The sequence below is a fragment of the Tenrec ecaudatus genome, chromosome 6 (genome assembly GCF_050624435.1).
Source record: "Tenrec ecaudatus isolate mTenEca1 chromosome 6, mTenEca1.hap1, whole genome shotgun sequence".
Taxonomy (NCBI): domain Eukaryota; kingdom Metazoa; phylum Chordata; class Mammalia; order Afrosoricida; family Tenrecidae; genus Tenrec; species Tenrec ecaudatus.
The window spans coordinates 27058158-27084242 of record NC_134535.1 but is presented as its reverse complement, the minus strand read 5'-3'; the positions used below and the strand labels follow the sequence as shown (position 1 = coordinate 27084242).

The following is a 26085-nucleotide window of genomic DNA, read 5'->3' as shown; positions in this document are numbered from 1 at the left end:
GCTGCTTTTCTCCCACTTCCACTCAACAAGTGGATCCACGTGGTCACCTATCAAGCATTTCAGATTTCCACGGGCTCCTTTTAACGTTCAGTCCTAGAGAGGAGTTTTATTTATGGTTCCAGATTTTTTTCCAACTCTTGTCAAAAACCACTAGTTCAAGATTAAAAAGGCCACAGTGTTCCTTTTTCTTAAATCTGTCAAAATCCCCCTAGGCAAGTCTCTTGGAATGCTCATGTACCGAGTACTCCAAAGCACTGGGAGGGGCTTATCTTTTCAGAGCCTTCTTTGCAGGCATGTCCTAAACCCTTTTAAAAGAATCTTAATGGTTCAAGGCAAGTGGGCTTACAAACTCTCTATTTTCATATTTTCTAATAATCATTTCCATTAACCATATCAACAATAATAAGCAGAAGAAATCAGTATAAAGTAGAATCATATACTAAACTCAATTCTTAAAACAGTCAAGTTCAATCCTTATTTAACTTACCTTATTCCTTATCTAAACTATTCCATTGATACAAAATATGGGATTAGGCTTCTGACAGCATCAAGCCAGAGCCAGACTTTCTGTCAGTCATTTTGACCTTCCATCAGCCATTTTCCCTAAGCAGCTCTGAGAAATTCAAGGGGTGATTTTTCCCTTGAGTTCAAAATATATATTAATCACATTCATTCTTACCATTTAACACAGGAATTACCAAGGACTACAACTCAAGAAAATAATCAAAACTAACTTCCCATATGCTTTCCAGAATACAACCCAGTACACTGCATGGACACATCTGACCTCTGGTTAGCCAAAAAAGAAAACTGCCATGAGGCAGATGTCAAACAAGAATCCACTCTCCATCTTTATGACTTGTTCCTCTCATACCCCACTCCCAAGGTGCTATAGCATGTTAGTCTACCCAGACTGACACAGTTATCAATGCTATTGTTCGATAATTTGTGCATTCTCTTGGGGTACTTTTCTTTGCAGTGGTCACAGATTTGGATGGCATTTTGTTTCAATGTGTCTAATTTTTGAATCTCATTTTACAGTTGTTTCTGAACCTGGAGGGAGGAGGGGAAAACAGCATAGTTCATTTGCCTCCTACATCCAAAAGTTATTTACATTTTTTCATTCTTCACAGTGAAAAGTATAAAACAAATGTATTCCTTGTTTTATTCAACTGAATTAGTAATATAAATCTGCATACACATACTTGTGTTTATATTCATATACGTACAAAGAAACACCTTTACATACAGTACCTATCACAGTAAGTTAAAAAAAAGTACATACTGCTACATGGGTTGTGGGTTATATTTGCACAGATTTATCCCAAACATACTATGTTTAAACATGTCTCTGTGATACTTGAATGGCTGTAGATAACTTCTCTCAGTAGCAGTCTTCTTAGGCTTGCTACATACCATTCAAAAGCAGGTCCAGAGAGACGAGTGGCTTCTGAGCACATCTGATGGAACAGTTACGTGGAAGGCACTGAGATCGCGTAATTCTTGATATATTTTCTTGAAGGACATGGAATGATGATGGGGATTTATTATGAGGACGTTTTAAGAAAATGGAAAGCTGCATTAGTGAGGAAATTTATACTGAGTCATTTTTTTCCATCATGAAAATGCATCGGCTCGTTTTTGAGAGTAACAAAGGTTGTGCTATGAGAATGTTCTTGGGAAACCACACCCGAACCCCAAGGATAATTTCAAAGGAACATCTGAAAGGAATATGATTTGTGTCCCCCAAAGACACCCACATTGCCATTTTAATGTGGTGTAAATCATGGAGTACATGAATTCTTCAGGGAAGAGTTTAGGTGACAAAAACCTCACCTTCAGAAGTCTATAGACCTAGATTGAGGATATTTCAAAAACCAATAGCTTCATATCCTGATGTTTTGTTCAATAAAGGGTGCTATGATTTTGTAGCAATACTTTTTGACATTCCCTAGTACATACAGATGGCCTCTATATAAAATAGAGTAATGTTAATACAATACTTATTTAGTTATAAAAGTCTTCTAATTACTTGATTTTCAGCCAATTTTAGGTATCTAACCTGATTGATTTAAAATCTAGTTCTCAATATGTCATACTTATTTTACTTCTCCAAATAGAACCATCTCTCTCACATGGTTGCTCAAAGATTAAAGGAGAAACTATACAGATCCCACTCTATTACATGCTAAATAAATTACACCTATTTACTGCTGAGTCTGTGTACTCCATTTCGCAAAATTGTGAGCTGAGCAGGGAAAAATCAAATCCGAATGGAGGTGCTGGGGTCAGCTTTAAAGCAGCATATGAAATGCCCTGGACCATGCTTCCCAAATTGTGTTTTTTGGATCACTAGTTATGAAGCATATTAATGTTTTTTCCAGAGTGGCTATACAGGAAGGCTGTGAATAATCTTTTTAGTGAAGAAAAGTGTTTAACCCTGCATGTCCCTCAAACATTTGAATATGAAAACCTTTTCTTCCCAGATATCATTCACCGAATAATTACTCCAGAGCGAGTAGAATACTGGGACTGGGAGGAGTAACATACCTGGTTGTGACTTCCTCAGGTATTGGAATGTCCTATGGCGAGTCAGTGCTTCAAAGCTGGGCATAAGGGTTGACATCGTGGCTGCAGCTCTGGGACTGGGCATAAGAACCATTGTAAGGATGGCCCAGGGCCACGCGGTAGTTCTGTTGTGTACAGGGTCGCTCTGAGTTGAAATTGACTCGATGGCACCTAACAGCAACAGCGTGGTGAATCAGGGAGTCACGGGTTGGCACAGATTGTTAAGCCTTAGGTTATTAACCAAAAGGTTGACAGTTGAGATCCACCCAGAGGCACCTAATAAGAAAGGGTTGATGTTTACTTTCCAAGAAATCACAGCCATTGAAAAGCGCATGTAACATAGTTCTACTCAGACACCATAAATCAGAATCAACGTGGCAGCAATGTTGTTATTGTTATGGAGAATCTGACATACTATTAAGAGAAAGGACTGGGTATGTCTTCTTCAACTTGTTTGCTTCGGGCACTTCATTTGCCACTTCCAATTAAAAAATAAAGCTCGATTTAAGGATGTTCTTGTTAGGTGTCTTTGGATCGGTTCTAACCCATAGCAGCTCTATGCACTGGCCCTGCGCATCGTCACAATTGTTCTGAAGTTTGAGTTCATTGTGGCAATTCCTGTGGCAATCCACCTGCCCTCCTTTTCGCCGCCCTTCTACTTTACCAAGCATGATGAACCTTCTTCAGGGACTAGTCTCTCCTGACAACATGGTCAATGTATGTGAGATGAAGTTTCACCATGCTTGCTGCTATGGAGCATTCTGGCTGTACTTCTTACAAGGCGGATTTCCTTGTCCCTTTAGCAGTCCATAGTACTTTCAATATTCTTTGCCAGCACCACAATGCAAATGCATTCTTCTTCAGTCTTCCTTAGTCAATGTGCAACTTTCACATGCATTTGAGGTTGTTGAAAATAGGACGGCTTGGGACAGGTGCACCTCAGTCCTCAAAATAATATGCTTGCTATTCAAAACTTTAAAGAGGTCTCGTGCAGAAGAGCTGGCCCACGCCACACGTCATTTGGCTACTTCAATCTTTTCTCCATTTATCATGATGTTACTTATTGATCCATTTGTAAATTTTGGTCTTGTTTACCTTGTTTTCACCCATGCCGAAGACTGCGACCTTGACCATCATCACTAAACTATTCGAGTCCTCCTCACTTTCAGCAAGCAAGCTTGTGTGATCGGCATACTGCAGGTTGTTAACAAGCTTCCCTCCAGTCCTGATGACAGTTCTTCTTCCTACTATTTGCCCAGCATGCAGGTAGAATAAGAAAGGCAAGAAAATACACACCTTTTAAACTATGCAGTGTGCCCTTGTTCTGTTCACACAATTGCCTGTCAATCCATGAACGGCATGATCATGTGTGCAATATAGTGTTCTGGGATTCCCATTCTTCTCAAGCTATAGATAGTGTTTTTATAATCCACTCAAATGCCTTAACATAGTCATTAAAACACAAGTAAACATCTTCCTGGCATTCTCTGCTTTCAGCCAAGGTCCATCTGATGTCAGCAATGATTTCCCTTTACTCAAAGTCCTCTTCTTAATCTGACATGAACCTCTGGCAGTTCCCTGTCAATGTACTACTGCAATTGGTATAGGATTATTTTCAACAAAACTGTACTTGCAAGTGATATTAATAATATTGCTCTATAATTTGAGCAATATGTTGGGCCACAATTCTTTCGAATCAGTAAAAATAAGGACCTCTTCCAGTCAGTTGGCTAAGTAGCTGTCCTACAAATCCCCTGACACGGATGAGGAAGTGCTTCCAGAGCTTGAACTTGCTTTTGGCTAATGCCTTCAGTGCAGCTTGAAGTTCTTCCTCCAGTGAAGCTTGAAGTTCAGTGCAGCCCCACTGGTTCTTTCTCATAGGCTCTCTCTTGAAATGGTGGGATGTTAGCTAGTTCTTTTTGCCACAGTGACTCTTGTATATTCTTTCCATCTTCTTTTGACGTTTTTTGCATTATTCAATATTTTGTCCATAGACTCTTGCAATGTTGTAACTCTAGGCTTAGATTTTTAAATTTCTGTTTAAGACTCTAGGTCTTTGCATAACTCATGATCATATTTTGCTTTGTCTTCCACAGCTCTCTTTTGAAATCTTCCCCACCCCCCAGCTTTTTGAAGTCATCATTTTGTCCATTTGTCTTAGCTAGTCAATTTAGAGCAAGTCTCAGAGTGTCTTCTGACATCCACATGTACCTTTGCTTTTTTTTTTTCTTTTCTGTCTTTTTAAAAAACCTTTTGCTTCCTTCATTCAGGATGTTCATTATATAATCACATAGCTCTTCAGGTCTCCTGTTATTAGTGCTCAGTGCATCAAATCTATTCTTGAAATATTCTCAAAATTCAAATGGGATAAACTCAAGGAAGTACTTTGGCCCTTGTGGACTTGTTTTAATTTCTTCAGCTTCAACCTTAACTTACATACGAGCAACTGATGACGGTGCCACCATGAGCCACTGGCCTCCTTTTCGTTACCGATACTGAGTTTCTTTCCCAAAGATGTAGTAAATTAGATTTCTTTGTGTTTGATCTGGTTGCCACTTCATACATTGGTCAGGGAAGGCCTTCCTCTTAAAGCTGTCTTTGAAAAAGACTTAAAGGAAGAAAGATAGTGAGTCATGCACATAGCTTTCTGGAAGACAGCAACACTATAAAATAAAAGGAGGTTCTATAAAATTCAAGGAGTAAAGAAGAACCTAAAGTAGGCGATGTGTGGTTTATCTGAGATAATGTAAGGAGGATCACATAACTGAAGTAAGATATCTGAAGGACTAAGGTAGGTCCTCAACCTTCCTCATGCTGCAACCCTTTCATACAGTTTCTCGTGCTATGGTGAGCCCCCAACCATAAAATTATTTTTGTTGTTGTTTTATCACTGTAATTTTTGCGACGGTTATGAATTACAATGTAAATATCTGATATGTAGGATATGTTCTCATTGTTACAAATTGAATATAATGAAAGCACAGTGATTAATCTCAAAATAACAAGTCATTCTATATTGTGAAATATTTATTTCTAATGACAAATGAATGAAATTTTGTCTTGAAGCATGGTGTAGCATGGGTAACGGTCTTCACCCAGGTACTTGTTTGTGGGCGCATCTGCATGTGGGCGGACCCGCCTGGAGAGGGATAGAAGTCTGGTGTCTTGGTCCCTAAGATCATTGGAACAATGTTTTCCAATAGTCTAAGGCGACCCCTGTGAAAGGGTCATTCGATCCCCAAAGGGAACTGATGCACTAGAAAGAGAGGGCCAGATTACACAGGGTGCCATGTCCCATTTGCCTGTTAGTTTGTTATACTGTGGTGGTCTTTGTGTTCCTGTAATGCTGCCAGTTATGCTGTTGATATTTCAGATTCTGGCAGGGCCATCCGTGGTGAACAGGTTTCAGTGGAGAGCCCTGACCAAGAACAAACTAGGACTAGTGAAGAAGTAGTCCATTTCTGAGGGAATAGCCACCGTAAACCATATGAATGGTGAAACACTGATACAGTATCAGGTAAGAAGTCACGGGGGAGAGTTGCTTCCTCAAAGTAGGGCCCAACTTAATGACATGATGGATCAAAACTTTCAGAGACTCTGTTTGTTAAAGGGAGATAACGCCACAAGGTAGTTTAAAACCAGGAAAGGTGTGTGACAGGGTTGTATCCTCTCACCATACTTACTCAATACATATGCTGAGCAAATCCTCAGAGAAGCTGGATTGTATGAAGAAGAATGTGGCATCAGAATCGCAGGAAAACTTGTTGATGATTTGTAGTATGTAGATCACACCCTTTGCTTTCTAAAAGTGAGAAGATTTGCAGCGCTTGCTGATGAAGTTCAATATTGCTGGCTACTCTATGGATTACGACTCAATGTAAAGGTAACAAAGCCCCTTCCAACTAAACCACTAAGTACCATCATGATAAATGTAGAAAAGTTTAAAGTTGTCAAGGATTTCACCATGATTAGATTCACAATCAAAACTAAGCAAAGCAGCAGTCAAGAGCTCGAGCAAAGCATTGAATCTTCTGTGCAAGACCTCTTTAACATATCGACCAGCAAGGATGTTGCTTTGAAGACTAAGGTATGCCTTACTCAAATCATGGTTGCCTCCTATGCATGTGAAAGTTGGATACCAAATAAGAAAGACTGAAGATGAATCAATGTGTTTGAATTATGGAACTGGTAAAGATTATTGAAAGTCCTATGGACTCGCAAAGCACAAACAAATGTGTCCTAGAGGTACAGCCGCAATCCTCCTTAGAAGTAAGGATGGTGAGACTTCATCTCACAGGCTTTGGACAAGTTGTCAGGGGAGACCATCATGGTTGGTAACATAGATAAGCAGCAAAGAAAAGAGAAAGATCCCTACAAGATCGATCGACACATTGGATGCACGAGTGGATGCAGACAGGTTAACACCTGGGAGCATGGCGCAGGACTGGGTGGTATTTCCTTCTGGTGCATGTAGGGTCGCTATGAGTTCGATCTGACTCAAGGACACCTCGCAACAACACCAATTCTACTTTCTGGATATTTAGTTTTTATTTTTAAGGACTGCCTAGAGATGCTCTGGAGAGAAAGGCAATTCAAAGAGCAGCATCATTGAGATTTTTCTGCATGTGGAAGAAAAATGTCTTAGCCAAAGTGACAGACATAACATGAATAAGGTACACTGCTCTCTACAGTCATGTGGTCACAAAACAGAGAATTACATTTCTTGCTTAGAGAAAGGAAGAGGTATTCTCTAATATGCAGAAAGTGGAGGTAACAATTATTTCTTCATTTTACTGGTGAGTAACTGTAGCTGGAATTTCATCAAATAACAGCATTAGCATCTGATTGGCATGACTTCTAGATAGAAAGTCGGTGATGTGTGGGAGTGATTAAGAAAGGATGCGGTTCAGAGTGAGTGCTTTCTGGATTTTGGCTTTTCCCTGTAGTGCATAAGGTCAGGCTGCCCCAGACAGTGCCATTAATTCTCATTGCTTCATCACTTGTTTCCATTTGTTTGGGTTTAGTGCTTCCTTTCCAGGAGCCCTATTGGCCCTGGGCTGGAGAGCCGGACTGTTAAGTAAGGTTGGCAATGATGGCACTGTTTGAGAAAGATGTGGCAATCTGCTTCCCTAAAGATTCACAGCCTCGGGGACTCCGGGAGGGCAGTTCTACTTTGTCTCACATGGTTACTAAATGTTGGAATTCAACTCTAGGGCGACAGGTAGATTTAAAAAGTTCTTTTTATTCCTTTATATGCAAATACCCCATAAGATATGACATGCTGGAAGGTAAGAATCATCCCTATATTTAGAAAACATCAATCTAAGTAAATTCAAATGACTTAGAAAACTTACAAGAGCCCCCAAAATCTGCCAAATCCCCCAAATCATCATAGCCACTGATGGTCAGGTAATAAGAGTGAAAATACTGTTTCTCAAAAAGGCCACATTTCAAATGTGGGAAAATATGATTAACCATCATGATAATAAATCATCGTGATCATAACAATATAGGTAGCTACAGGGCTTTACAGTTTATACACCACCACAGCACAGTTTATGAATCTCAGAACATCCCTGAAATGAAGGAAGATCAAATGCCAGTCCCTTTGCAGATCAACGAATGGAGGGTGAGAAAAATTACATAATAAAGTATGTCACAGAAGCGTGGGAATAAAAGACAAAGAAGAGTGAAATTCCTAGGAAAATGTACCTGGAGGCAAAATCATGCACCTTACTCCATGGATTCCATCGGCACCAGTACCACCAGCCAAAGGCAACTGCGAGTGCATCAGACTCTACTGGGTTTTCAAGGACTGATTTCTTCATAAGTTTCTCCAGACGTTCCTTCTAAAGGTCTCCTGTTAGACACAAACCTCCAACCTTCCGGTCGGCAGCTGGGCACGTTAACCATTTGTACCACCCGGGGCTCCTCCATCTGATTAAAAATACTGGTTTCCCTTCCAATGTTTTCTTTCTTTTTTTAATGGAAGATTATTTTATATCGTATTGTGCTTTTTGTTTCTAGCCTTCTCTTCTCTCGTTTCCTCCTTTAGGCTACACATCTATGTTTCCTTTCGTTTTCCTTTTTAATTTTCCTCCCTAGTCGATTATTCTCCCTTCAAACCCCATGTCTCCGGCATATAAATATTCTACCTTGATGATTTTCTCCCTAATGAGCTAATTAACTCTAATAAAAAATTGGAGATCAGAGTTTCCCCAGTCAGTAGTTGAGTAACACTGGGAAAGTTATTCAACCTTTCTGGGCCTCAGGCTCAATCAGTAATAATAAAGAAAGAGCACTTACCTTGTAAGATTTTTTTATAATAAATGAAGTCAACACGCAATAATAGAAAGAAATGCCTTACTACTCAACAATAAAAATATTTAAAGAGATTGAAGTACATTTTATTCCTTATCTATTTTGCTATAATCCAATATACTATTCTGCACCCTTTCTGAGCTATGTGTTTCTACTTTTTACATACCCACACTTATTTCTAATTTAAAAATTTATCATATGTCTTCTATACCCCCACAGTGTCCAGGAACATGTTATTCCAGATAGGGCAAGAATGTGACCCGAGTTCTAAACTATTAATAATTGAAAAGAGCCATAGTTATGGTTTATTATTAAACCACTTTATTATCAACCTATGAAATACACCAAAGTCCAGAAGAATATGGACAATATTTATTTCGGGTACGATGACTTGTCCATCAGAGCACAGACTGCCTCATTTTTGTCAAATTGTCTCTTGAATGATTAGGGCCTTTGACCTTGTTCTTCTTTACTCCACGGGGGTCCTATCTTTTTTCTTTTCTTTTTTGCTAGAATTTCTCCCTACCTGCCCCAACAAAAAACAGCTTGAAGTAATTTCACTGTGCTAACTTCCTCTTAGGATGCAATTTAAAGAATGAAGTGGTGTCTGGATGGTACAGAATGTATCTCAAGACAAGAACTTTCAAACTTTGCAAGTTGAGGTAGTTAGTTTATTGTGCCTACCTGGCTAATAAACACATGTGGGGTTAATTGAAGGGCAAAGGGATAAATGGCTCAGTGAGCCTCACCTTTCTAGTTCTCAGGTCCCTTGCTTTCTGATGGTTGGACCAGGATGCAACTGCCTTAGCCAGTTCCCTGCTTCAGCTGGTAAGGCTCACTTCCTGCAAGACATCCCTGAGGAGAAGCTACATGGACCTACCCTAATCAAGCCCTCGGTGCTGGAGCAGCTGTGTGGAGACCTCTGCCAGAGCTGAGATGTTTACATGTTCACTGATTCGGCTTTCCTGCTGCAGTTGGCATCATTGCATCTGTTTTGTGAGATGGAGAAGGACTTTGTGGATTGGTGTTGGACATATGGGTTAATGGGTTAATGTTAGACTTGTGGGCTTGGGCAGCACTGGGTAGGGGTGTTTTCTTGATGTGCACTTAACCTTTTTAGAAAACTCTCTCTTATATATGAGTTTCTGTGGATTCGTTTCTTTAAAGTACCCAGACTAACACAGGTCGATTTCCTCTTAACAGCCAGCTATTGTTATTGCACTAAAAGTCTTTGTTCCATATTAAGCACATTTTGGGGGGTAACTTCTCAGTGCTACTGTACTCCAATAAGCTCTATCTTCCATTATTTAGCCACAATTTAGTCCATAAAACAGAGCTATAGGACAGGAAAACTGATCCAGCAAAAACCACCTCCAAAGACAAAGTCTAACAAATCCACTGCTCTGAAAACTTTTACTCCACTTCTTGAGTTTGAAATATGGAATGAATTGGATATACACATTCCTAACAATATAAACTTCACATTTTATAGTCCATAAGTCACATATCTTCCATCACATTTAGTATCATTCCTTCCATTTATCTACCAATAGGTTTTAGCTTCCCGAATTCTTAAATAAAAGAAAAAATACCTTCCTCAGCTATTTCCTTATTTAAATATGTTGTCTTATTAATTTAGTGTTTTTATCACAAATTTTTTACCTGTGTTTACTTGTGTTTTATTGACTATGCAAAGGCATTCAACTGTGTAGATCATAACAAACTATAAGTAGCCTTAAGAAAAATGAGAATTTCAGAGCAATTCACATGCTCATGTGGAACTTGTACATGGATCGTGAGGTAATTTTGTGAACAGGACAAGGGAATTCTGCAAGGCTTAAAATCAGGAAAGGTGTGTGACAGGGTTGTGTCGTCTCATCATACTTATTCAATCTGTACACTGAGCAAATACTTAGAGAAGCTGTACTGTATGAAGAAGGCGGCATCAGGCTTGGAGGAAGAGTAATTAACAATCTGCGGTATGCAGATGACACAACCTTGCTTGCTGAAGGTGAGGAGGACTCGAAGCCCTTGCTGATGAAGATCAGGGATTGCAGCCTTAAATACGGATTACAATTTAATGTAAATAAGGCCCAAATCCTCACTACTAGACAAATAGGTAACATCATGATATGTGGAGAAATGATTAAAGTTGTCAACATTTCCTCTTGCTTGGATCCACAATTGATGCTCATGGAAGCAGCAGTCAGAGATCAAGCAACACATTGTATTGGGCAAATCTGCTGCCCTTTTAAGTGTTGAAAAGCAAGGAGGTTATTTTAAGGACTAATGTATGTCTGACCCAAGCCCGGGCATTTTCAATTGCCTCACATGCACATAAAAGTTGGACATTGAATAAAAAAGACGGAAGAATTGATGCATTTGAATTATGGTGCTGGTGAAAAATATTGAAGGTACCATTCACGGTCAAAAGAGCTTAAAGGCTTGAAAGTAAACAAGCGGCCATCTAGCCCAGAAGCAACAAAGCCCACATGGAAGCAGCACACCAACAGGTGTGATCATGAAGGGCCGAGGAGACCAGGTTTCAAGCACCACAGGTGGGGGAAAAATCATGTCATTGTAAATGAGGGGAGCGCAGGATAGGGACCCAATGCCCATCTGTAGACTACTGGACATCCTTGCAGAGGGGAGTGGGGAGGAGATGAGTCACTTAGGGTTCAGCATAGCAACAATGAAACTCACAATCTTCCTCTAGTTCTTAAACGCTTCCTCCCCCCAACTATCATGATCCCAATTCTACCTTGCAAACCTGATTAGACCAGAGGATGCACAGTGGTACAGATGGGAATTGGAAACACAGGGAATCCAGGACAGATGAACCCCTCAGGACCAACGATGAGAGTGGCGATACTGGCAGGGAAAGGGGACTAGTAAGGGGGAACAGATCACAAGGATCTACATATAACCTCTCTGAGGGATGGGCAACAGAAAGGTAGATGAAGGGAGACGTCGGGCAGTGTAAGATAAGATAAAATAATAATTTATAAATTATTAAGGGTTCATGAGGGAGCGGGGAGAGGGGAGGAAGGGGGAGGAAAAAAAAGGAAAACAAGGAGCTGATTCCAGGAACCCAAGCGGAAAACAAACTTTGAGAATGATGAGGGCAACGAATGTATAAGTGTGCTTTACACAATTCATGTATGTATGGATTTTGATGAGTTGTATGAGCCCCAATAAAATGATTTAAAAAAAGAACATACAAAATTTTCTTGGAAAAATTACAGCCACAGTGTTTCTTAGAGGCAAGGATGGTGAAACTTCATCTCACATACCTTGGACATGCTACCAGGAGAAGCAAGTCCCGGGAGAAAGACACCATGCTTGGTAAAGTAGAGGAGCAGTGAAAAAGAGAAAACATTTGACGAGCAAAATTGGCACAGTGGTTACATTGATGGACTCAAACATAAGAACAGTTTGAGATGGCTCTGAACTTGGCACGATTTCCTTCTATTGTAAATAGGGTCACTGTGTGTCAAAACTGAATCAGGGCACCCACCACCACCACCACCACCAAACTGTTCAAAGATCAACCTATAATCCTGTCATTTTATGCCTTTTTAAATTCTTTGTTTCGGAAGTTTCTTTCTCCATGTTTTCAAATTGCATTCTTGAAGTTGCCTGCCCTCATGATCATCAAATAAAATGACATTTGGCAGTCTTATTTCTCCTCTTCCTCTCTACAACTTTTGAAAATCCTCACCAATCTCTTCATCCCTTTTATTTTCTTGCTCTTTTGTGTATGGTAATATTTTACTTCACAGGGCTTTGATTGGCTAATTTTTAGATGCAGGTTAGTAGACCTTTCTTTCTGGACTATGTGAAGTAAATCTAGCATGGAGATTGGAGGAAGGTTCATCAATAACTCATGATATGTCGATGACATAATCTTGCATTCTAAAAAGGAATACGATGTGATGCACTTAAGGATGAAGGTAATGGATGGTACCTCAATGTGAAGAAAATGAAAATTATCAAAACTAGGCAAATAAAAAACAGCTTGATGAATGGAGGCAGCATGTAAATTGTCAAGTTTCATTTTATTTGGTTTACCAATCCCTGCCATGGGACCAAACCAAATCAAAGTCACTGCCATTGAATTGATGCAGACTGATAGCGACCCTATAGGGCAAGGTAGAAATGATCTTGTGAGTTTCTGAGATCAAAACTCTTTACAGGAGTAGAAACACCATTTTCTTCCCTAGGAGCTGGCTGGTGGTTTCAAACTACTGACCTTGCAGCTAGCAGTCAAAGGAATAAACACCTTGCCACCGAGCCTTCTTGTCCTGAAGCAAGAGATCTAACATTATGTTGCATTTTATAGTTTTACAAATAAAAATATCATGCTTCTAACCTAAGTCATCATCTTTTTAATTGCCTAATAATATGAAGGTAACTGATTTAAGAAATTCATAAACAACAACAACAAAAAAGGTACAACAGAAAAAAAAACTTAAATTCTCTAAAAATCCTGGTGAGATTAAGTACCAATAAATCTTATTTTGAGAATTGATATTTAAATCAAGAAAAGAAATTCATAAAAAATGGATCTACAAGAAAATAGAAATTTTCCACGAACTCTTTGAAACCTATTTACCAAAAAGTAGGGCAGTGAAAGGGGAAGAGAAGATAATTGATGCATTCAAAGTGTGGACCTGGTGAAAACTATTAAATATGATGTAGATTGCCAAAAGGATGAAGAAAGCAGTATAAATATTTCCAGAATATTACTTAGAAGAAAGGATAGCAAGACTTTGGCTACGTTCCTTTAGACAAGAGACACCAATTACTCGGAAAGAGCACCATGTTTGGTAAAGAAAAAGGCCGACAAAGCCAGGGAAGCCCTCAATGGCTAGATTGGCACACTGGCTGTGACAAGGCACCATAGCAGTGACTGCAGAGGTCTCTAGTGCAGGGCCGGAGAACATTTCCTTCTGTCATACACAAGGTCACCACGAGTCAGGGCCAATCTGATGGTAACGAATCACAACGTGTGACTTCCTTCTTTTGCCTCTTTCCGTGTTTCTGGTCTATTTCCTACTAATATAGTCTTTCAAAACAAATATAAACACGTTTCTTAAACTCCATGGTGTTTGCTTTTCTGATTAATAAAAGAGGTAATAATATATAGCAATATCCTTTCTGAAGTAACATTATGAAATTAAGTTGCATTATATGTTCACTAATGAACATTATATGCTCATTCTACTCTTTACAATGTAAATATTTCTCAGGATTATTTCACTTGAACTTCCTCCCTTTACCATCAAATTCCCTAAATTATTGTAAAGTCTGTATCATAAATTACCCCCTCTCTCCAGAACACGAAACCAATATTTATTATTTCCATAGCATATGACAAATTTACCTTCCCAACATCTCCAGAGTCTTCCCTAACTCTGTTAATATCATTCCAAGATCCCAGCCCAACAGGTTTAAATCATTAGTCATCTTGGATTCCCCTAATCAGATTCATGCATCCACACATTTGAACTACTTTAGCAGAATTCCAGAAAAGGGACCCCAAACCAAAGCTCACTGACACTGAGGGAGCAAACCAATAGAAGAGGGTAAAGCTACTCCTGTGGGTTTCCAAGGCTGCAGCCGCAGAAAGCCTCGTCTTTCTGCCATGGAGCAGCTGATGGTTTCAAACTGCTGAACCTGGAGTTAGCAACCCAACGGGTAAATCACAAGTTATCCCAGAAATGTAAAGTTACTTTAACATTCAAAATGAAAAAAAAGTTACATATAAATGGAACAAAAATAAAAGAAGGAAAAGCTTATGTCAGTAGATTGATTTTTTTTAATTTATCAAGTTTTTATGCTAAAATCTTTCAGCAGACTTTATGTGGAAAATCATATGTAAAAATATATAATTTACTTTATATTTATTGTTGAAATGCATTTTAGTTGAATGCTTTCCTTAAAGATACGAAACCAGTCAAATAATTTACCTTTCAGCTATACACACAATTTCATTAAATTAAAGTAGGAAAAATAAACAAAAGGCATAATTTTAGAAAAGAAAAAATGAAAACATTATTTTCTCTTTTTTTCTTTTTTAAATTTAAATTTTATTTTGTTTTCTTTTTAAAATCTTTTCAAAATAATTTTATTTGCGGCTCGTACAACTCTTATCACAATCCATACATCCATCCATTGTTTCAAGCACATTTGTTGCCATCATCATTCTCAAAACATTTTCTTTCTACTTGAGCCCCATCTTGCTATTTTTTGCTTAAAAAATAATTTTATTGAGAGCTCTTACAGTCTTATAACATTCCATACATCAATTGTTTCAAGCATACATGTACATATATTGCTGTCATCATTTTCTTTGAGCCCTTGGTATCAGCTCATTTTTCCTCCCTTCCCGCCCCCATCTTGCTTTTTAAAACATTATCCTATTACTTTTTAGTAATCATCAAGGAACTAATTTTTCTTTTTTTAAAAAATCATTTAATTAGGGGCTCATACAACTCTTATCGCAATCCATACTACATCAATTGTGTAAACCACATTTATACATTCATTGCCCTCATTCTCAAAACATTTGCGCTCCACTTAAGACCCTGGCATCAGGTCCTCATTTTTTCCGTTCCCACCCCACTCCCCCTTGATAATGAACCCTTGATAATTTTTTAATTTAATAAATCTTTTTATTGGGGCTCATACAACTCATCACAATCCATACATGCATCAATTGAGTAAAGCACCCTTATACATTCGTTGCCCTCGTCATTCTCAAAATTTGCCTTACACTTGGGTTCCTGGAATCAGCTTGTTTTCCTTTTTTCCCTCCCCCTCCTTCCCCACTCCCGCCTTCCCCCTGCACCCTTAATAGTTCATAAATAATTATTTTATCATATCTTACACTGCCCGGCATCTCCCCTCACCCACCTTCCCATTGCCCATCTCCCAGAGAGGAGGTTACATATAGATCCCCAAGATCGGGTCTCCCTTTCTACACCCCCTTCCCTCCTAGTGTCGCCACTCCCACTGCTGGTCCTGAGGGGTTCATCCATCCTAGATTCCCTGTGTTTCCAGATCTCTACTGCACCACTGTGCATTCTCTGGTCTAACCAAGTCCACAAGGTAGAATTGGGATCATGATAATTGGGAGGGGAGGAAGCGTTCAAGAACTAGAGGCAGGTTTTGAGTTTCATTGTTGCTATACTGAACCCTGAGTGACTCATCTCCTCCCCACGACCCCTCTGCAAGGGATGTCCAGCTGTCTACAGATGGGCATTGGGTCCCTATCACTCACTCCCCCTCATTCACAATGATATGATTTCTCCCCCACCCTCAGCCTTTGTTGTTTGAAACCTGGCCCCCTTGGTCCTTCATGATCACACATGTTGGTGTGCTGCTTCTGTGTGGGCTTTGTTGCTTCTGGGCTAGATGGCTGCTGGTTTATTTTCAAGCCTTTAAGTCCCCGGACACTATATCTCTCAATAGCCGAGCAGCATCAGCTTTCTTCACCACACTTATTTATGCACACATTCATCTTCAGCATTTATGTGAAAAAGGTGATCACGCAATGATGGTTTTTGTTCCTTGTCTGCTACCCAGTCCGTTCAACACCTTGTATTCGCTTAGGCTATGTGCTTCTTCTCTGTGGGCTTTGTTGCTTCCGAGCTAGATGGCTGCTTGTTTGCCTTCAAGCCTTTAAAACCCTAGAGGCTATATCTTTTTGATATCTGGGCACCATCAGCTTTCTTCACCACGTTTGCTTACACACACGTCTGTCTTCAGCGATCATGTCGGGAAGGTGGGTATCATGGAATGACCGTTTAGCTGGGCAAGGTGCTATTGTATTGAGGAAGTGTGCATGAGGAGGCCCAATGCCCACCTGCTACCCTAATACTGAACCTATAAATATATGCACATAGGTCTATTTCCCCCATAATCATAATTTATAAATGATTATTTTGTCATATCTTGCCCTGTCTGACATCTCCGTTCACCCACTTTTCTGTTGTCTGTCCCCCAGGGAGGAGGTCACATGTAGATTCTTCTTATCGGTTTCCCCTTTCCATCCCACCCTCCCTCTACGTTCCCAGTATCGCCACTCATACCACTGGTCCTGAAGGAAGCATCATCTGCCCTGGATTCCCTGTGTTTCTGATTCCCATCTGTACCAGTGTCCATCCTCTGGTCTAGCCAGACTTGCAAGGTAGAATTGGGATCATGATAGTCGAGGTGGGGTTGGGGAGAGGAGCATTTAGGAACTAGAGGAAAGTTGTATTTTTCATTATTGCTACATCACACCCTGACTGGTTGGTCTCCTCCCTAAGACCCCTCTGCAAGGGGATCTCCAGTGGCCTACAAATGGGCTTTGGGTCTCCACTCCGCACTCCCCACCTCATTCACTATGGTAAGATTTTTTGTTCTGATGATGCCTGATATCTGATCCCTTCAACCCCTCATGATTGCACAGGCTGGTGTGCTTCTTCCATGGGGGCTTTGTTGCTTCTGAGATAGATGGCCACTTGTTAACCTTCAAGCCTTTAAAACCCCAGACGCTATATCTTTTAATAGCCGGGCAACATCAGCTTTCTTCGACACATTTGCTTATGCACCCATTTGTCTTCAGCGATCATAACATGGAGGGGAGCACACAATGATATGATTATTTGTTCTTTCATGCCTGATAACTGATGAAAACATTATTTTCAAATAATATGAGAACCCTATGAAATTTACAAAAGCAAAATAAAACAAGCAAACAAACTACTGTAACTTTTAAATTAAATTAGCCAGGTGGTAGATATAGAGGTACTATAAAAGTCAATGACATTTTTATATGCCATCAACAAAAAACAGAAATTATATATAATAAGCAATACCAGAGATTTAAAACAATTTAATAAGAAAAGCAGGTCTTTGACTATGTAAAAAAAAAAAAATCAGAACCCCTCCTAAACAACATATACAAACATAAATTAGATTAGATATATTGTAGGCCTATCTGAAAGCCAGAACCAAAACTCTTCCTAGAAAAAAAAGGAGGCATATATTAACAACATACAAAAGAAAACATACAAATCATTACATTGAAAATCAATAAATTAGATTTCATAAAGATTAAATTATTTTGTTCATCAACAGTTACCAGTAAGAAAATATTTATGCAGAACACTAATTAGGTCATAAAATTTTCAGTGCATATACTTGAGAAAAGACTCAAGTTCTCTGACATTATCAAATAATTTATTAAAATTACATATAAATCAATAATTAAAAAGTTGAGCTACCTAGTTAAAAAAAGCTGAATGGATATTTCTCAAATGAAGATACAAAATGAGCAATAACCAAAGAAAAAGTTACTTGACAATTTTAGTCACCAGAAAAATGCAAATTTAAACCCTAATGAGACACCGTTTCAAGCACATAAGAATGGCTTTTAAAAGAGGCTAAACACATCAAATGTTGCTGAGAATATGAAGCAACTAAAATTTTCACACATTGAAATTGGTAATTATTAAATATAACAATTGCTTTGGAATATCTTTGGTGGCTTCTTAAAAAGCTTGTCATTCATCGATCTCTCTGCTATCTATATAGTATTTCTTAGGTATCTATATAGGTAAAATATTAGTGTCTACATGAAAATATATGTCTACAAAAATATTTTTACAGAACTTAAATCTTAAAAAGACTTTTAAGAAGAAAAAAATCTTAAAAGGCTTTTTGGTTAGACAAAGAAATACACAGTCCCCAGATGATGGCCCATGGTTACCTTTCAGGTCTGGAATTGAACTAACTCCTGGGTTAGAATAATCAAAACTTAAGATAAAAAGGGCACTATTTACTCAAGGACAAAATTCAGAGGCTTAAAAAAGAGAGAAGAAATGGAAATAGAACACATAAAGAAAGTTGAATACGTGAAGCTACATTGAGGAGATGGCAATGGATGAATTGAAATTAAAGGTGTGGATGTAAAAATGATGCTCAGCTCTGTAAACCTTCACCCAGCTCATGATAAAAGTTTTTTCTCTATTATTATTCACTGCATACGTAGTCTTAAGGACAACCAATAGGAAATAACACAATTACCTATCAATAGAAAAACTAATGAACATACAAAAGTATCCTAATATAATGGAATTCTCTCAGCAATAAAAAGGAAAAACATGAACAGATCTCAAAAGCTAAAGAACACACACACACACACACACACACACACAAGGATTTCACTTATATAAAGGTCAACAGAGACAGTCCAAATAAGTCTATTGTGATAGAAACCATAAAGCCTCTGCAGCAGAAGGTGGGTAATTATGGGAAAGAAGTGTGAAGGTCAGGAATGGGAGAAACGCTCTCTACCTTACTTTGAGTGGGCGTTTCACCTTCGTATATAGTCAACAATCATCAAACTAAATACTTAAGATCTATGAATGTTACTCCTCATTTAGAAAACATATGGCGCCCTTCTAAGAAATCATGAAAACCTTTTTAATCCAATTCAAGTAGCATATAATTCTTTAGTTGAATAAACAAAGAAACTGATAGGCCAATAGTGCTCATATTTTTCCAAAGCTAATATTATCTAATATATCCTTTCAAATACAAAATAATACTATTTTCAAGTAAAAGTAGATGAGCCTCGTTGCATGGCTTCATCTGAACCAAACCAAAACAAAACAAAACAAAAAGTTCAGTCTTGTGGGCTCATGTACAGTCTTCTGGGCTGCGAATGGAAACAAAGAGAAAGCAGTTGTGTATAAATATTTCAGTCATTATGTATTGAAATTAGAATGCTCTACCATCTGGAAAGAATTAAGACATGAAAGAAACCCAGAGAAGCAAAGCTGAAAAGATCAAGCACAGAATATAGAACCTACATCAGTTATTCAATATGACAAACAAAAACAAATTCAACAAAGTATTGAAAAGTCTGTAGGTTTCGGTTAATGGGCACATTAATCAGAGAAGTGTAATCAGCCCTACTTCTTATTAAAAATAAGGAAAAGAGTTTCTCTATTTAAACATAAATTAACAGGAAAATATATCAGATAAAGGGATCCTTGAGGTAAAGGGGAAATAACCGTTACTTTTTGCTCTATCTATGAAATACCTCTTGACAATGAGTAAAATTAAACTGCCTCTGCCCCAGTTATTTAATATCATTCTTCCCTCAATAAACATGGAAAACATCAAAGCATGTTCAAGTAAAGAAATGGAAATTCATGAATAAGGGTTACATGTATATTTTTTAATTTCTAGGTTCATCATCTGTTTTAGAGTAAAATTATCTTTTCAATTGTACTGTTAATTTCTAATTAGTAACTTGAAAAAAAAAGTGCTTGTGTGCCCAGAAGTCAATCTCACTCTACATTTCTGGCTTTGCCAGACAGGAAGCCAGAATCAGCAAACATTTTAGAGAATTAAAACTGTGATCAAAATATAGGCTTTTATATAAGCTAACCAATAATTATCCTTTCTTTGTAGCAGTAGCAGCTCTCAACAAATTTCAATCTCTGACACACCTGTGATTTGGGAGCGCAGCAGGGAGTCCAGAATCTCTCCATCTGTCCTTCATCCATACCCTCTCCTCTCCAAACCTTTTCCTCAAATCATATACCCTCATCCAACCCTCCCTCCTAATGACTTCCTCCTTAGTCTTTTATGCCCTCTTTCCCACAATGAATACAAAGCCCCAGGGGGTCCGGATTCATTAGCAGGAACAAGCAATACCCCAAAGTCTCAGGGGCGCAAAGAATAGTAGTTCAATTGAGGTTCTAGTCTCTCCCAATTATATACCTTAACTGTTGGTGTTCAGTTACACCGCACTGACAGGCTGCATTGGTTCTAATTTAAATGCCATCATCCTGAATTTCTTGACTATCTAACTTGGCTATTTTTTCCTTCTCTAAATCGTAATTATAACATCTAAGGCAGGAAGGCGGTATCAGTTACCTTCATAAACATAATTCACAGCCAGGAAATGGAGTGAAGATGGATTTATTTTAACTTTAATATCATCTCTCGTTTTCTTCAAAGCATACCAAAATGAGCTAAACTAAACTAGACTGAAAAATATTTAAGGATTTACGGAATAATGATTCTTTAACTGAATCAAATGTAGGAATTTCATTAGAGAAATGCAGAAGAAAACTACATTTCATTCTTTGAATAATCAACTATTTCATTACATAAAATTACCTTGGCATCCAAAGAACATGCTAAGTGATGGATCTTATTAACTTGCGTTGGACAAGGTCTCACCTAAATAGCTCTGAATGCTGGAAATGTAGCAAGTGCACAATGATTGGACACATGCCCTTACAACAAAAGATAAAACTCAACATCTAATATGGTTTTGTGCAGTTTGTGGGCTACATCAAAGTTCCTTCCAAGGGAAGAAGCAGTGTTTGAAGACATTTCTTTCCTTCACATGTTGTGTTCAGCGGGAGAAGGATGAGGCTCTGCTCTGCTAAAGGTTGACAGCTGCAGAGGCAGCTCCAGAGGCAGTTCTGTGCTCTCCTATAGGATCTCTATGGGTCAGGATCAGCTTGATGGCTGTGAGAGTAAGTTTATGGACAACTGCCTTCACGTGAAAGACCTCTAATTTTTAAGTTGCATCTTCATAAAATATGTCCAATTGCATATATCATGATATTTTTTCCTAAACCTCTGATCAGGAATGGATTAGCCAACTCTTAGACTCCAGAAGGAGAAGGAAATTACACAGCTTTTGAACCATTTATTTCTTGGTGTGCCAATATAATTTGGTACATAGAACTGGATGATAAATTCCCTGGGAATTGTCAAAGGTAAAATAAAATCATTTATTTTAAAACATTCTGTACACTATAATGGATATATAAAGTTTAAATGGCATTTTATGGATAAGGATACTGATCAATAAAAATAATTTAAAATAAGTTATATTAAATATATTAAGTAAACTCTTGCTCATTTAGACAAAAACCATCTTAAAAACCCCACTTGCACTACAGGTAGCTGACAAGATGTGTTCATACTCATATCTAAGTTGATGATGAATGGAGCTGATTGGATCTGAATTCCCCTCTCTTGGATTTTATGAGGGCCATTCAGAGGGAGCCAGGTTGAGAACGCCACCAATTCCACGTTCTGGGTCCATCTGTTGGCAAAAATATACTGCAAACAGCTTCATCAGTGCTATTTCCAATAAAATATCACAGAACAGCTTGTCACAATGATATTTCTAAAGCTTGCCTGCAAACCGCCTACTGGGAAATCCAACTGAAAGGGAAGGGGGAAGAAACCCATATAGAGAAGTGGCAAAGGGGTGGGGGTGGGGCTAGAACAAAGGGTAAAGAGACACTAGCTAGAGGCAAGTGAACTCCTGAGTGGGAAACGAGAGCAATGAAAGGTACTGTATTAAACACTAACAAAATTAGCTAGACATGGTAAGGAATAGCGAATTTAAAGAACATATATGAAAATAACAGAGGGAATGAGTGTAGAGGAGGAACCACAAACAACATGGCATGTCCATAGAAATGAAAACAAAAAGAGCAGACGGCACCAAGAAATATGGCAGCTCACTAACTAGCAGAGATTGATGTTGAGGGAGGGAAAGAATACCAAATAGCCATTTTTCTAAGCTTCAAATATTTGTTCCAGTCATGCACGGATGAAGTTTTCCAGAGACTTATAGATTTTAATGTCCATCATCAAGTCCAGAGAAAGCAAATATTGTCTTGAGTCTGTTATTTTATTCTACAAGTCTGCTTCCATATCAAAATCCAATCTAGGAGCTGACCTTAAGTGGTGAAGAGGTAACGATTCAAAAACAAACTCCAGTGTAGAGTGGATGATGTCTTTCTGAGCACTTACCTGGGGTCGGATAACTTTCACAATATTTTTGAGGGCAGTGTCAGGGGATGGCGGTGAACAATCAGGTGTTGGGCCGGTTGAGCTGTTTCTATGGTTACTGGTTCCTGGAGCAGTAATTGCTACTTCGGAGGCAATATCTGTGAATAAAAATAGAATTGCCATGAACCCAATTACTCAGTTTACCTTCTAGGATTTGAAAGTATTTTTGTGAATACGAATTGATTTCAATTTAAATCTGGTACCAATTCCAAGACCATAATGAGGAATATGCTTAGAAGTACATTTTAAAGACAATGTTTATTGAATATTTTGTGTCCTTTGTTAACTGGTAAATATCATGCACTATGGTATTGTTTCAAGAAGGAAGAGTATTATTGTTAAATTCACAAAGTTACATCATCAAGCATAACTGTTAAGTCTGCCACCATTGTAAGATTGACTAAATTTTCAATTGAAAAAATATTTTATGACCTGAAGAGACTGTTTTTCACTTTAATATATCAAATAAATATCAAGTTTATTAAAGAGTTACATATCTTCTTGATCAATAAAACCCTAACCCGAGCCTCCTCAAAATAGTCTTCCCTCAAACCACACCAATAAATTAAACTTGGTGATAAACTGGCCTTTTTACAAGACGGATCTGTAATGGAAACAAGCACTTCAGAACAAAATCATCACTCCTCAATAAGCATGTCCTCACGTAGGTACAAAATTAAATGAGTGAAATTTCAAAAGCTCTAAGCTAATTGTTCGGTATTGGGTGGAAGGTGGATAAAGGGAGTGATCCCTTGATCTGCAATGTGTATAACAATTTCTGTTACCACTTACATTAAACAGAATAAATTCAAAAATACCATTTTGACATATTTAAAATACTTAGGAAAGAGGAAAACTTTTCTATAAATAATCTCCATTAGCACACGGAAAAGTTATAATATTTAAACAAAGTTATTCAACAAGGCTTTATAGTTTTTTTCCAAGACAAAATTTCATTTATTTGTAATTAGAAATAAATATTTCACAATATATAATTACATATTGTTTTGTGATGAATCACTGTGCTTTAATTAGGTTCAATTTGTAACAATGAAAATACCTCCTGCAAGTCAGATATTTACATGATGATTCATAATAGTAGCAAAATTTGTTATGAAGTAGCAATGAAAATAATGTTCTGGTTGGGGGTCACCACCACATGAGGAACTGCATGAAAGGGTGGCCGCATCAGGAAGGTTGAGAACCCCCCCTTAGAATGTCCTGAGCACTCAAGACACTGGGTGGAGCTCCAATAAAAGAATTTAATTTTAAAAAAGGAAAGAAGAGAATTGAACTCCACTTTGAAGAATTGAGTTTAGGATCTGGATGTACTAGGTTCATACTGTTTTCTTTTGACTGTTGTTATTGATATAATGGCTGATAGAAATGATCATTGGGAAGTACAGAAAGCATGTAAACTCACTGTTTAAGCTACCACTTTGAATCTTTAAATGGGTGCGGGACACACCTGTACAGAAGGCTCTGAGATGCCGCTATAGATTTTTATGAAAACTGTTAAAGCTCAAATCTTGGGGGTGGGAATATTACTTTCCTGCTATGTTTTTAATTAGTTCCAAATAATTTTCTGTCTTAGCTGAATTGATGCAAAAGAGACTGGTACAATGAATTCTGCAAGCAGCAGGGAGCTTTTCAGTTGCATGGCCAATGCCTGCAATGTAACCTGGGAAAGGAAAAGGTATGAAGTCACTTCTTGTTCATAACAAGAAAGGAGATATAGTCCCATAAAACTCCATCTAGCACATAAAAAATATAGTTCCATCTTACTGGAGAGTCTAGACATAACTCGTGAACCACAAAGCGCAAGTGTGGCACACTGGATTCCAGGCATCGTTCATAAAACAAGTGCTTAAAGATTCTGGAGCTGACCTTTCTCTAAGGCATGACAGATGTGGAGATTTGAAGTGAAATTTCAAAAGTAGGCAGGGCTCATAAGATAAGTTTGTACGGTGGTCCTCAGAGTGAGCAGGTGAGTGTTAATAGTTCATGAAACAGACCAAACCGCAGTCAGCGAGGAATTCTCTCCACTGTGTCACCCTTCCCTCTTTAATTAATTTACTATCATCTAAAGGTGTTTATTTGGGGGCACCTTGGTGTCAAATAGTATGCTATGGTGTAACAATCAACTTAAAAGAATATCTGTCTTTAAAAAGTACACAACAGCGTTATCATCAGACATGCAAGCAAAGAATACTGCAGTATAACTTGGGAATTGGTAGTCAATGGATGAAGCCTGATGGAAGAACAGGGGCAGAAGCAATCAGACTGTGGCTGGGCGAGAGGGTGGACATAGCTAAACTGGAATGGAGAATAAGGTGTACGAGCATGAAGGTAAAATGATGCTAATTGAACATGCTGTTCTACCTGAGAAGAAACTGGAAGGAACGTTAAAGGAGTAAAATCAAGTTTTATTGGTATATTTACTTCAGTATAAAATGACAAATGTTGGAGATGTGGGTTTAATGAGGGAGGGTCCGACTGATGAGCATAATTGCCCCTTCTCCATGTGTGTAGGGTGGACCTGTGCTCTGTAGGGTTGTCAATAACTAGTTACATCAGTTGATCATCGGGTGTTTCTTAGAGGACCCTCTGGATGGCCTTGAGCTTCCAACCTGTGTTCACATCTAAGAATGTAGGTTGTTTGCACTGCCTAGGGATTCAAATAATAATCATAGTTAACAATTACTGAGTAGGAGCCTGACTGAGTAATGGGTTGTGTGTTGGGCTGCTAACTTCAAGGTCAGCAGCTTGGAAACCACCAGCCCCTCTTTGGAAGAAATATGAGGCTTTCTATTCCAATGTAGTTTTGATCTCAGAAAACCGGGGCTGTCTACTCCGTCCTAAAGGGTTGCAATGAGTTGGAATTGATCCAATGGTAGTAAGTGTGGGGCTTGCAGGAACAAATATTGGATATGGATTGTGTACAGGCAACAGATGAATTCTTTTATCTACTGTATCTCATTTAACATTCAAAATGATGCTCTTAAAAGATGCTAGTACTACCACCTTCCTTTTATAGAGAGTGTTGTCCAAAAGGCAGAGCCCCACGGTGGCAGAGAAGTAATCCAATCCCTGGTTAATCCACATTACTCTGTTGCTAGTTACTCTGCCATCGATTTATAGAAGCCATTGAAAGGGACAGAATTTTCTGAAAAGTAGAGTGCAGATAGATCAAACGGTGAAATGTAAGAAAGCTAAGGGGAGGGCAACATATTAACTAGCACACATCTTAGGTGTTGTGGCATCTACACCTGAGTGTTTTTACTTCCCATTTCTTTTTTTTTTAACCAT

At 38.4% G+C, this 26085-nt stretch overlaps 1 protein-coding gene across 5 annotated transcripts in view; it reads right to left on the bottom strand.

The window, feature by feature from the left end:
• ANKS1B (ankyrin repeat and sterile alpha motif domain containing 1B) overlaps nucleotides 1-26085 on the bottom strand; it is a 1331756-nt gene that overhangs the window by 778032 nt on the left and 527639 nt on the right. For all 5 annotated transcript variants that reach the window (XM_075551114.1, XM_075551115.1, XM_075551116.1 and 2 more), the window contains exon 11: nucleotides 22738-22874. In XM_075551114.1, the coding sequence (XP_075407229.1) occupies nucleotides 22738-22874 (137 nt within the window). The remainder of the gene's footprint in view (nucleotides 1-22737; nucleotides 22875-26085) is intronic.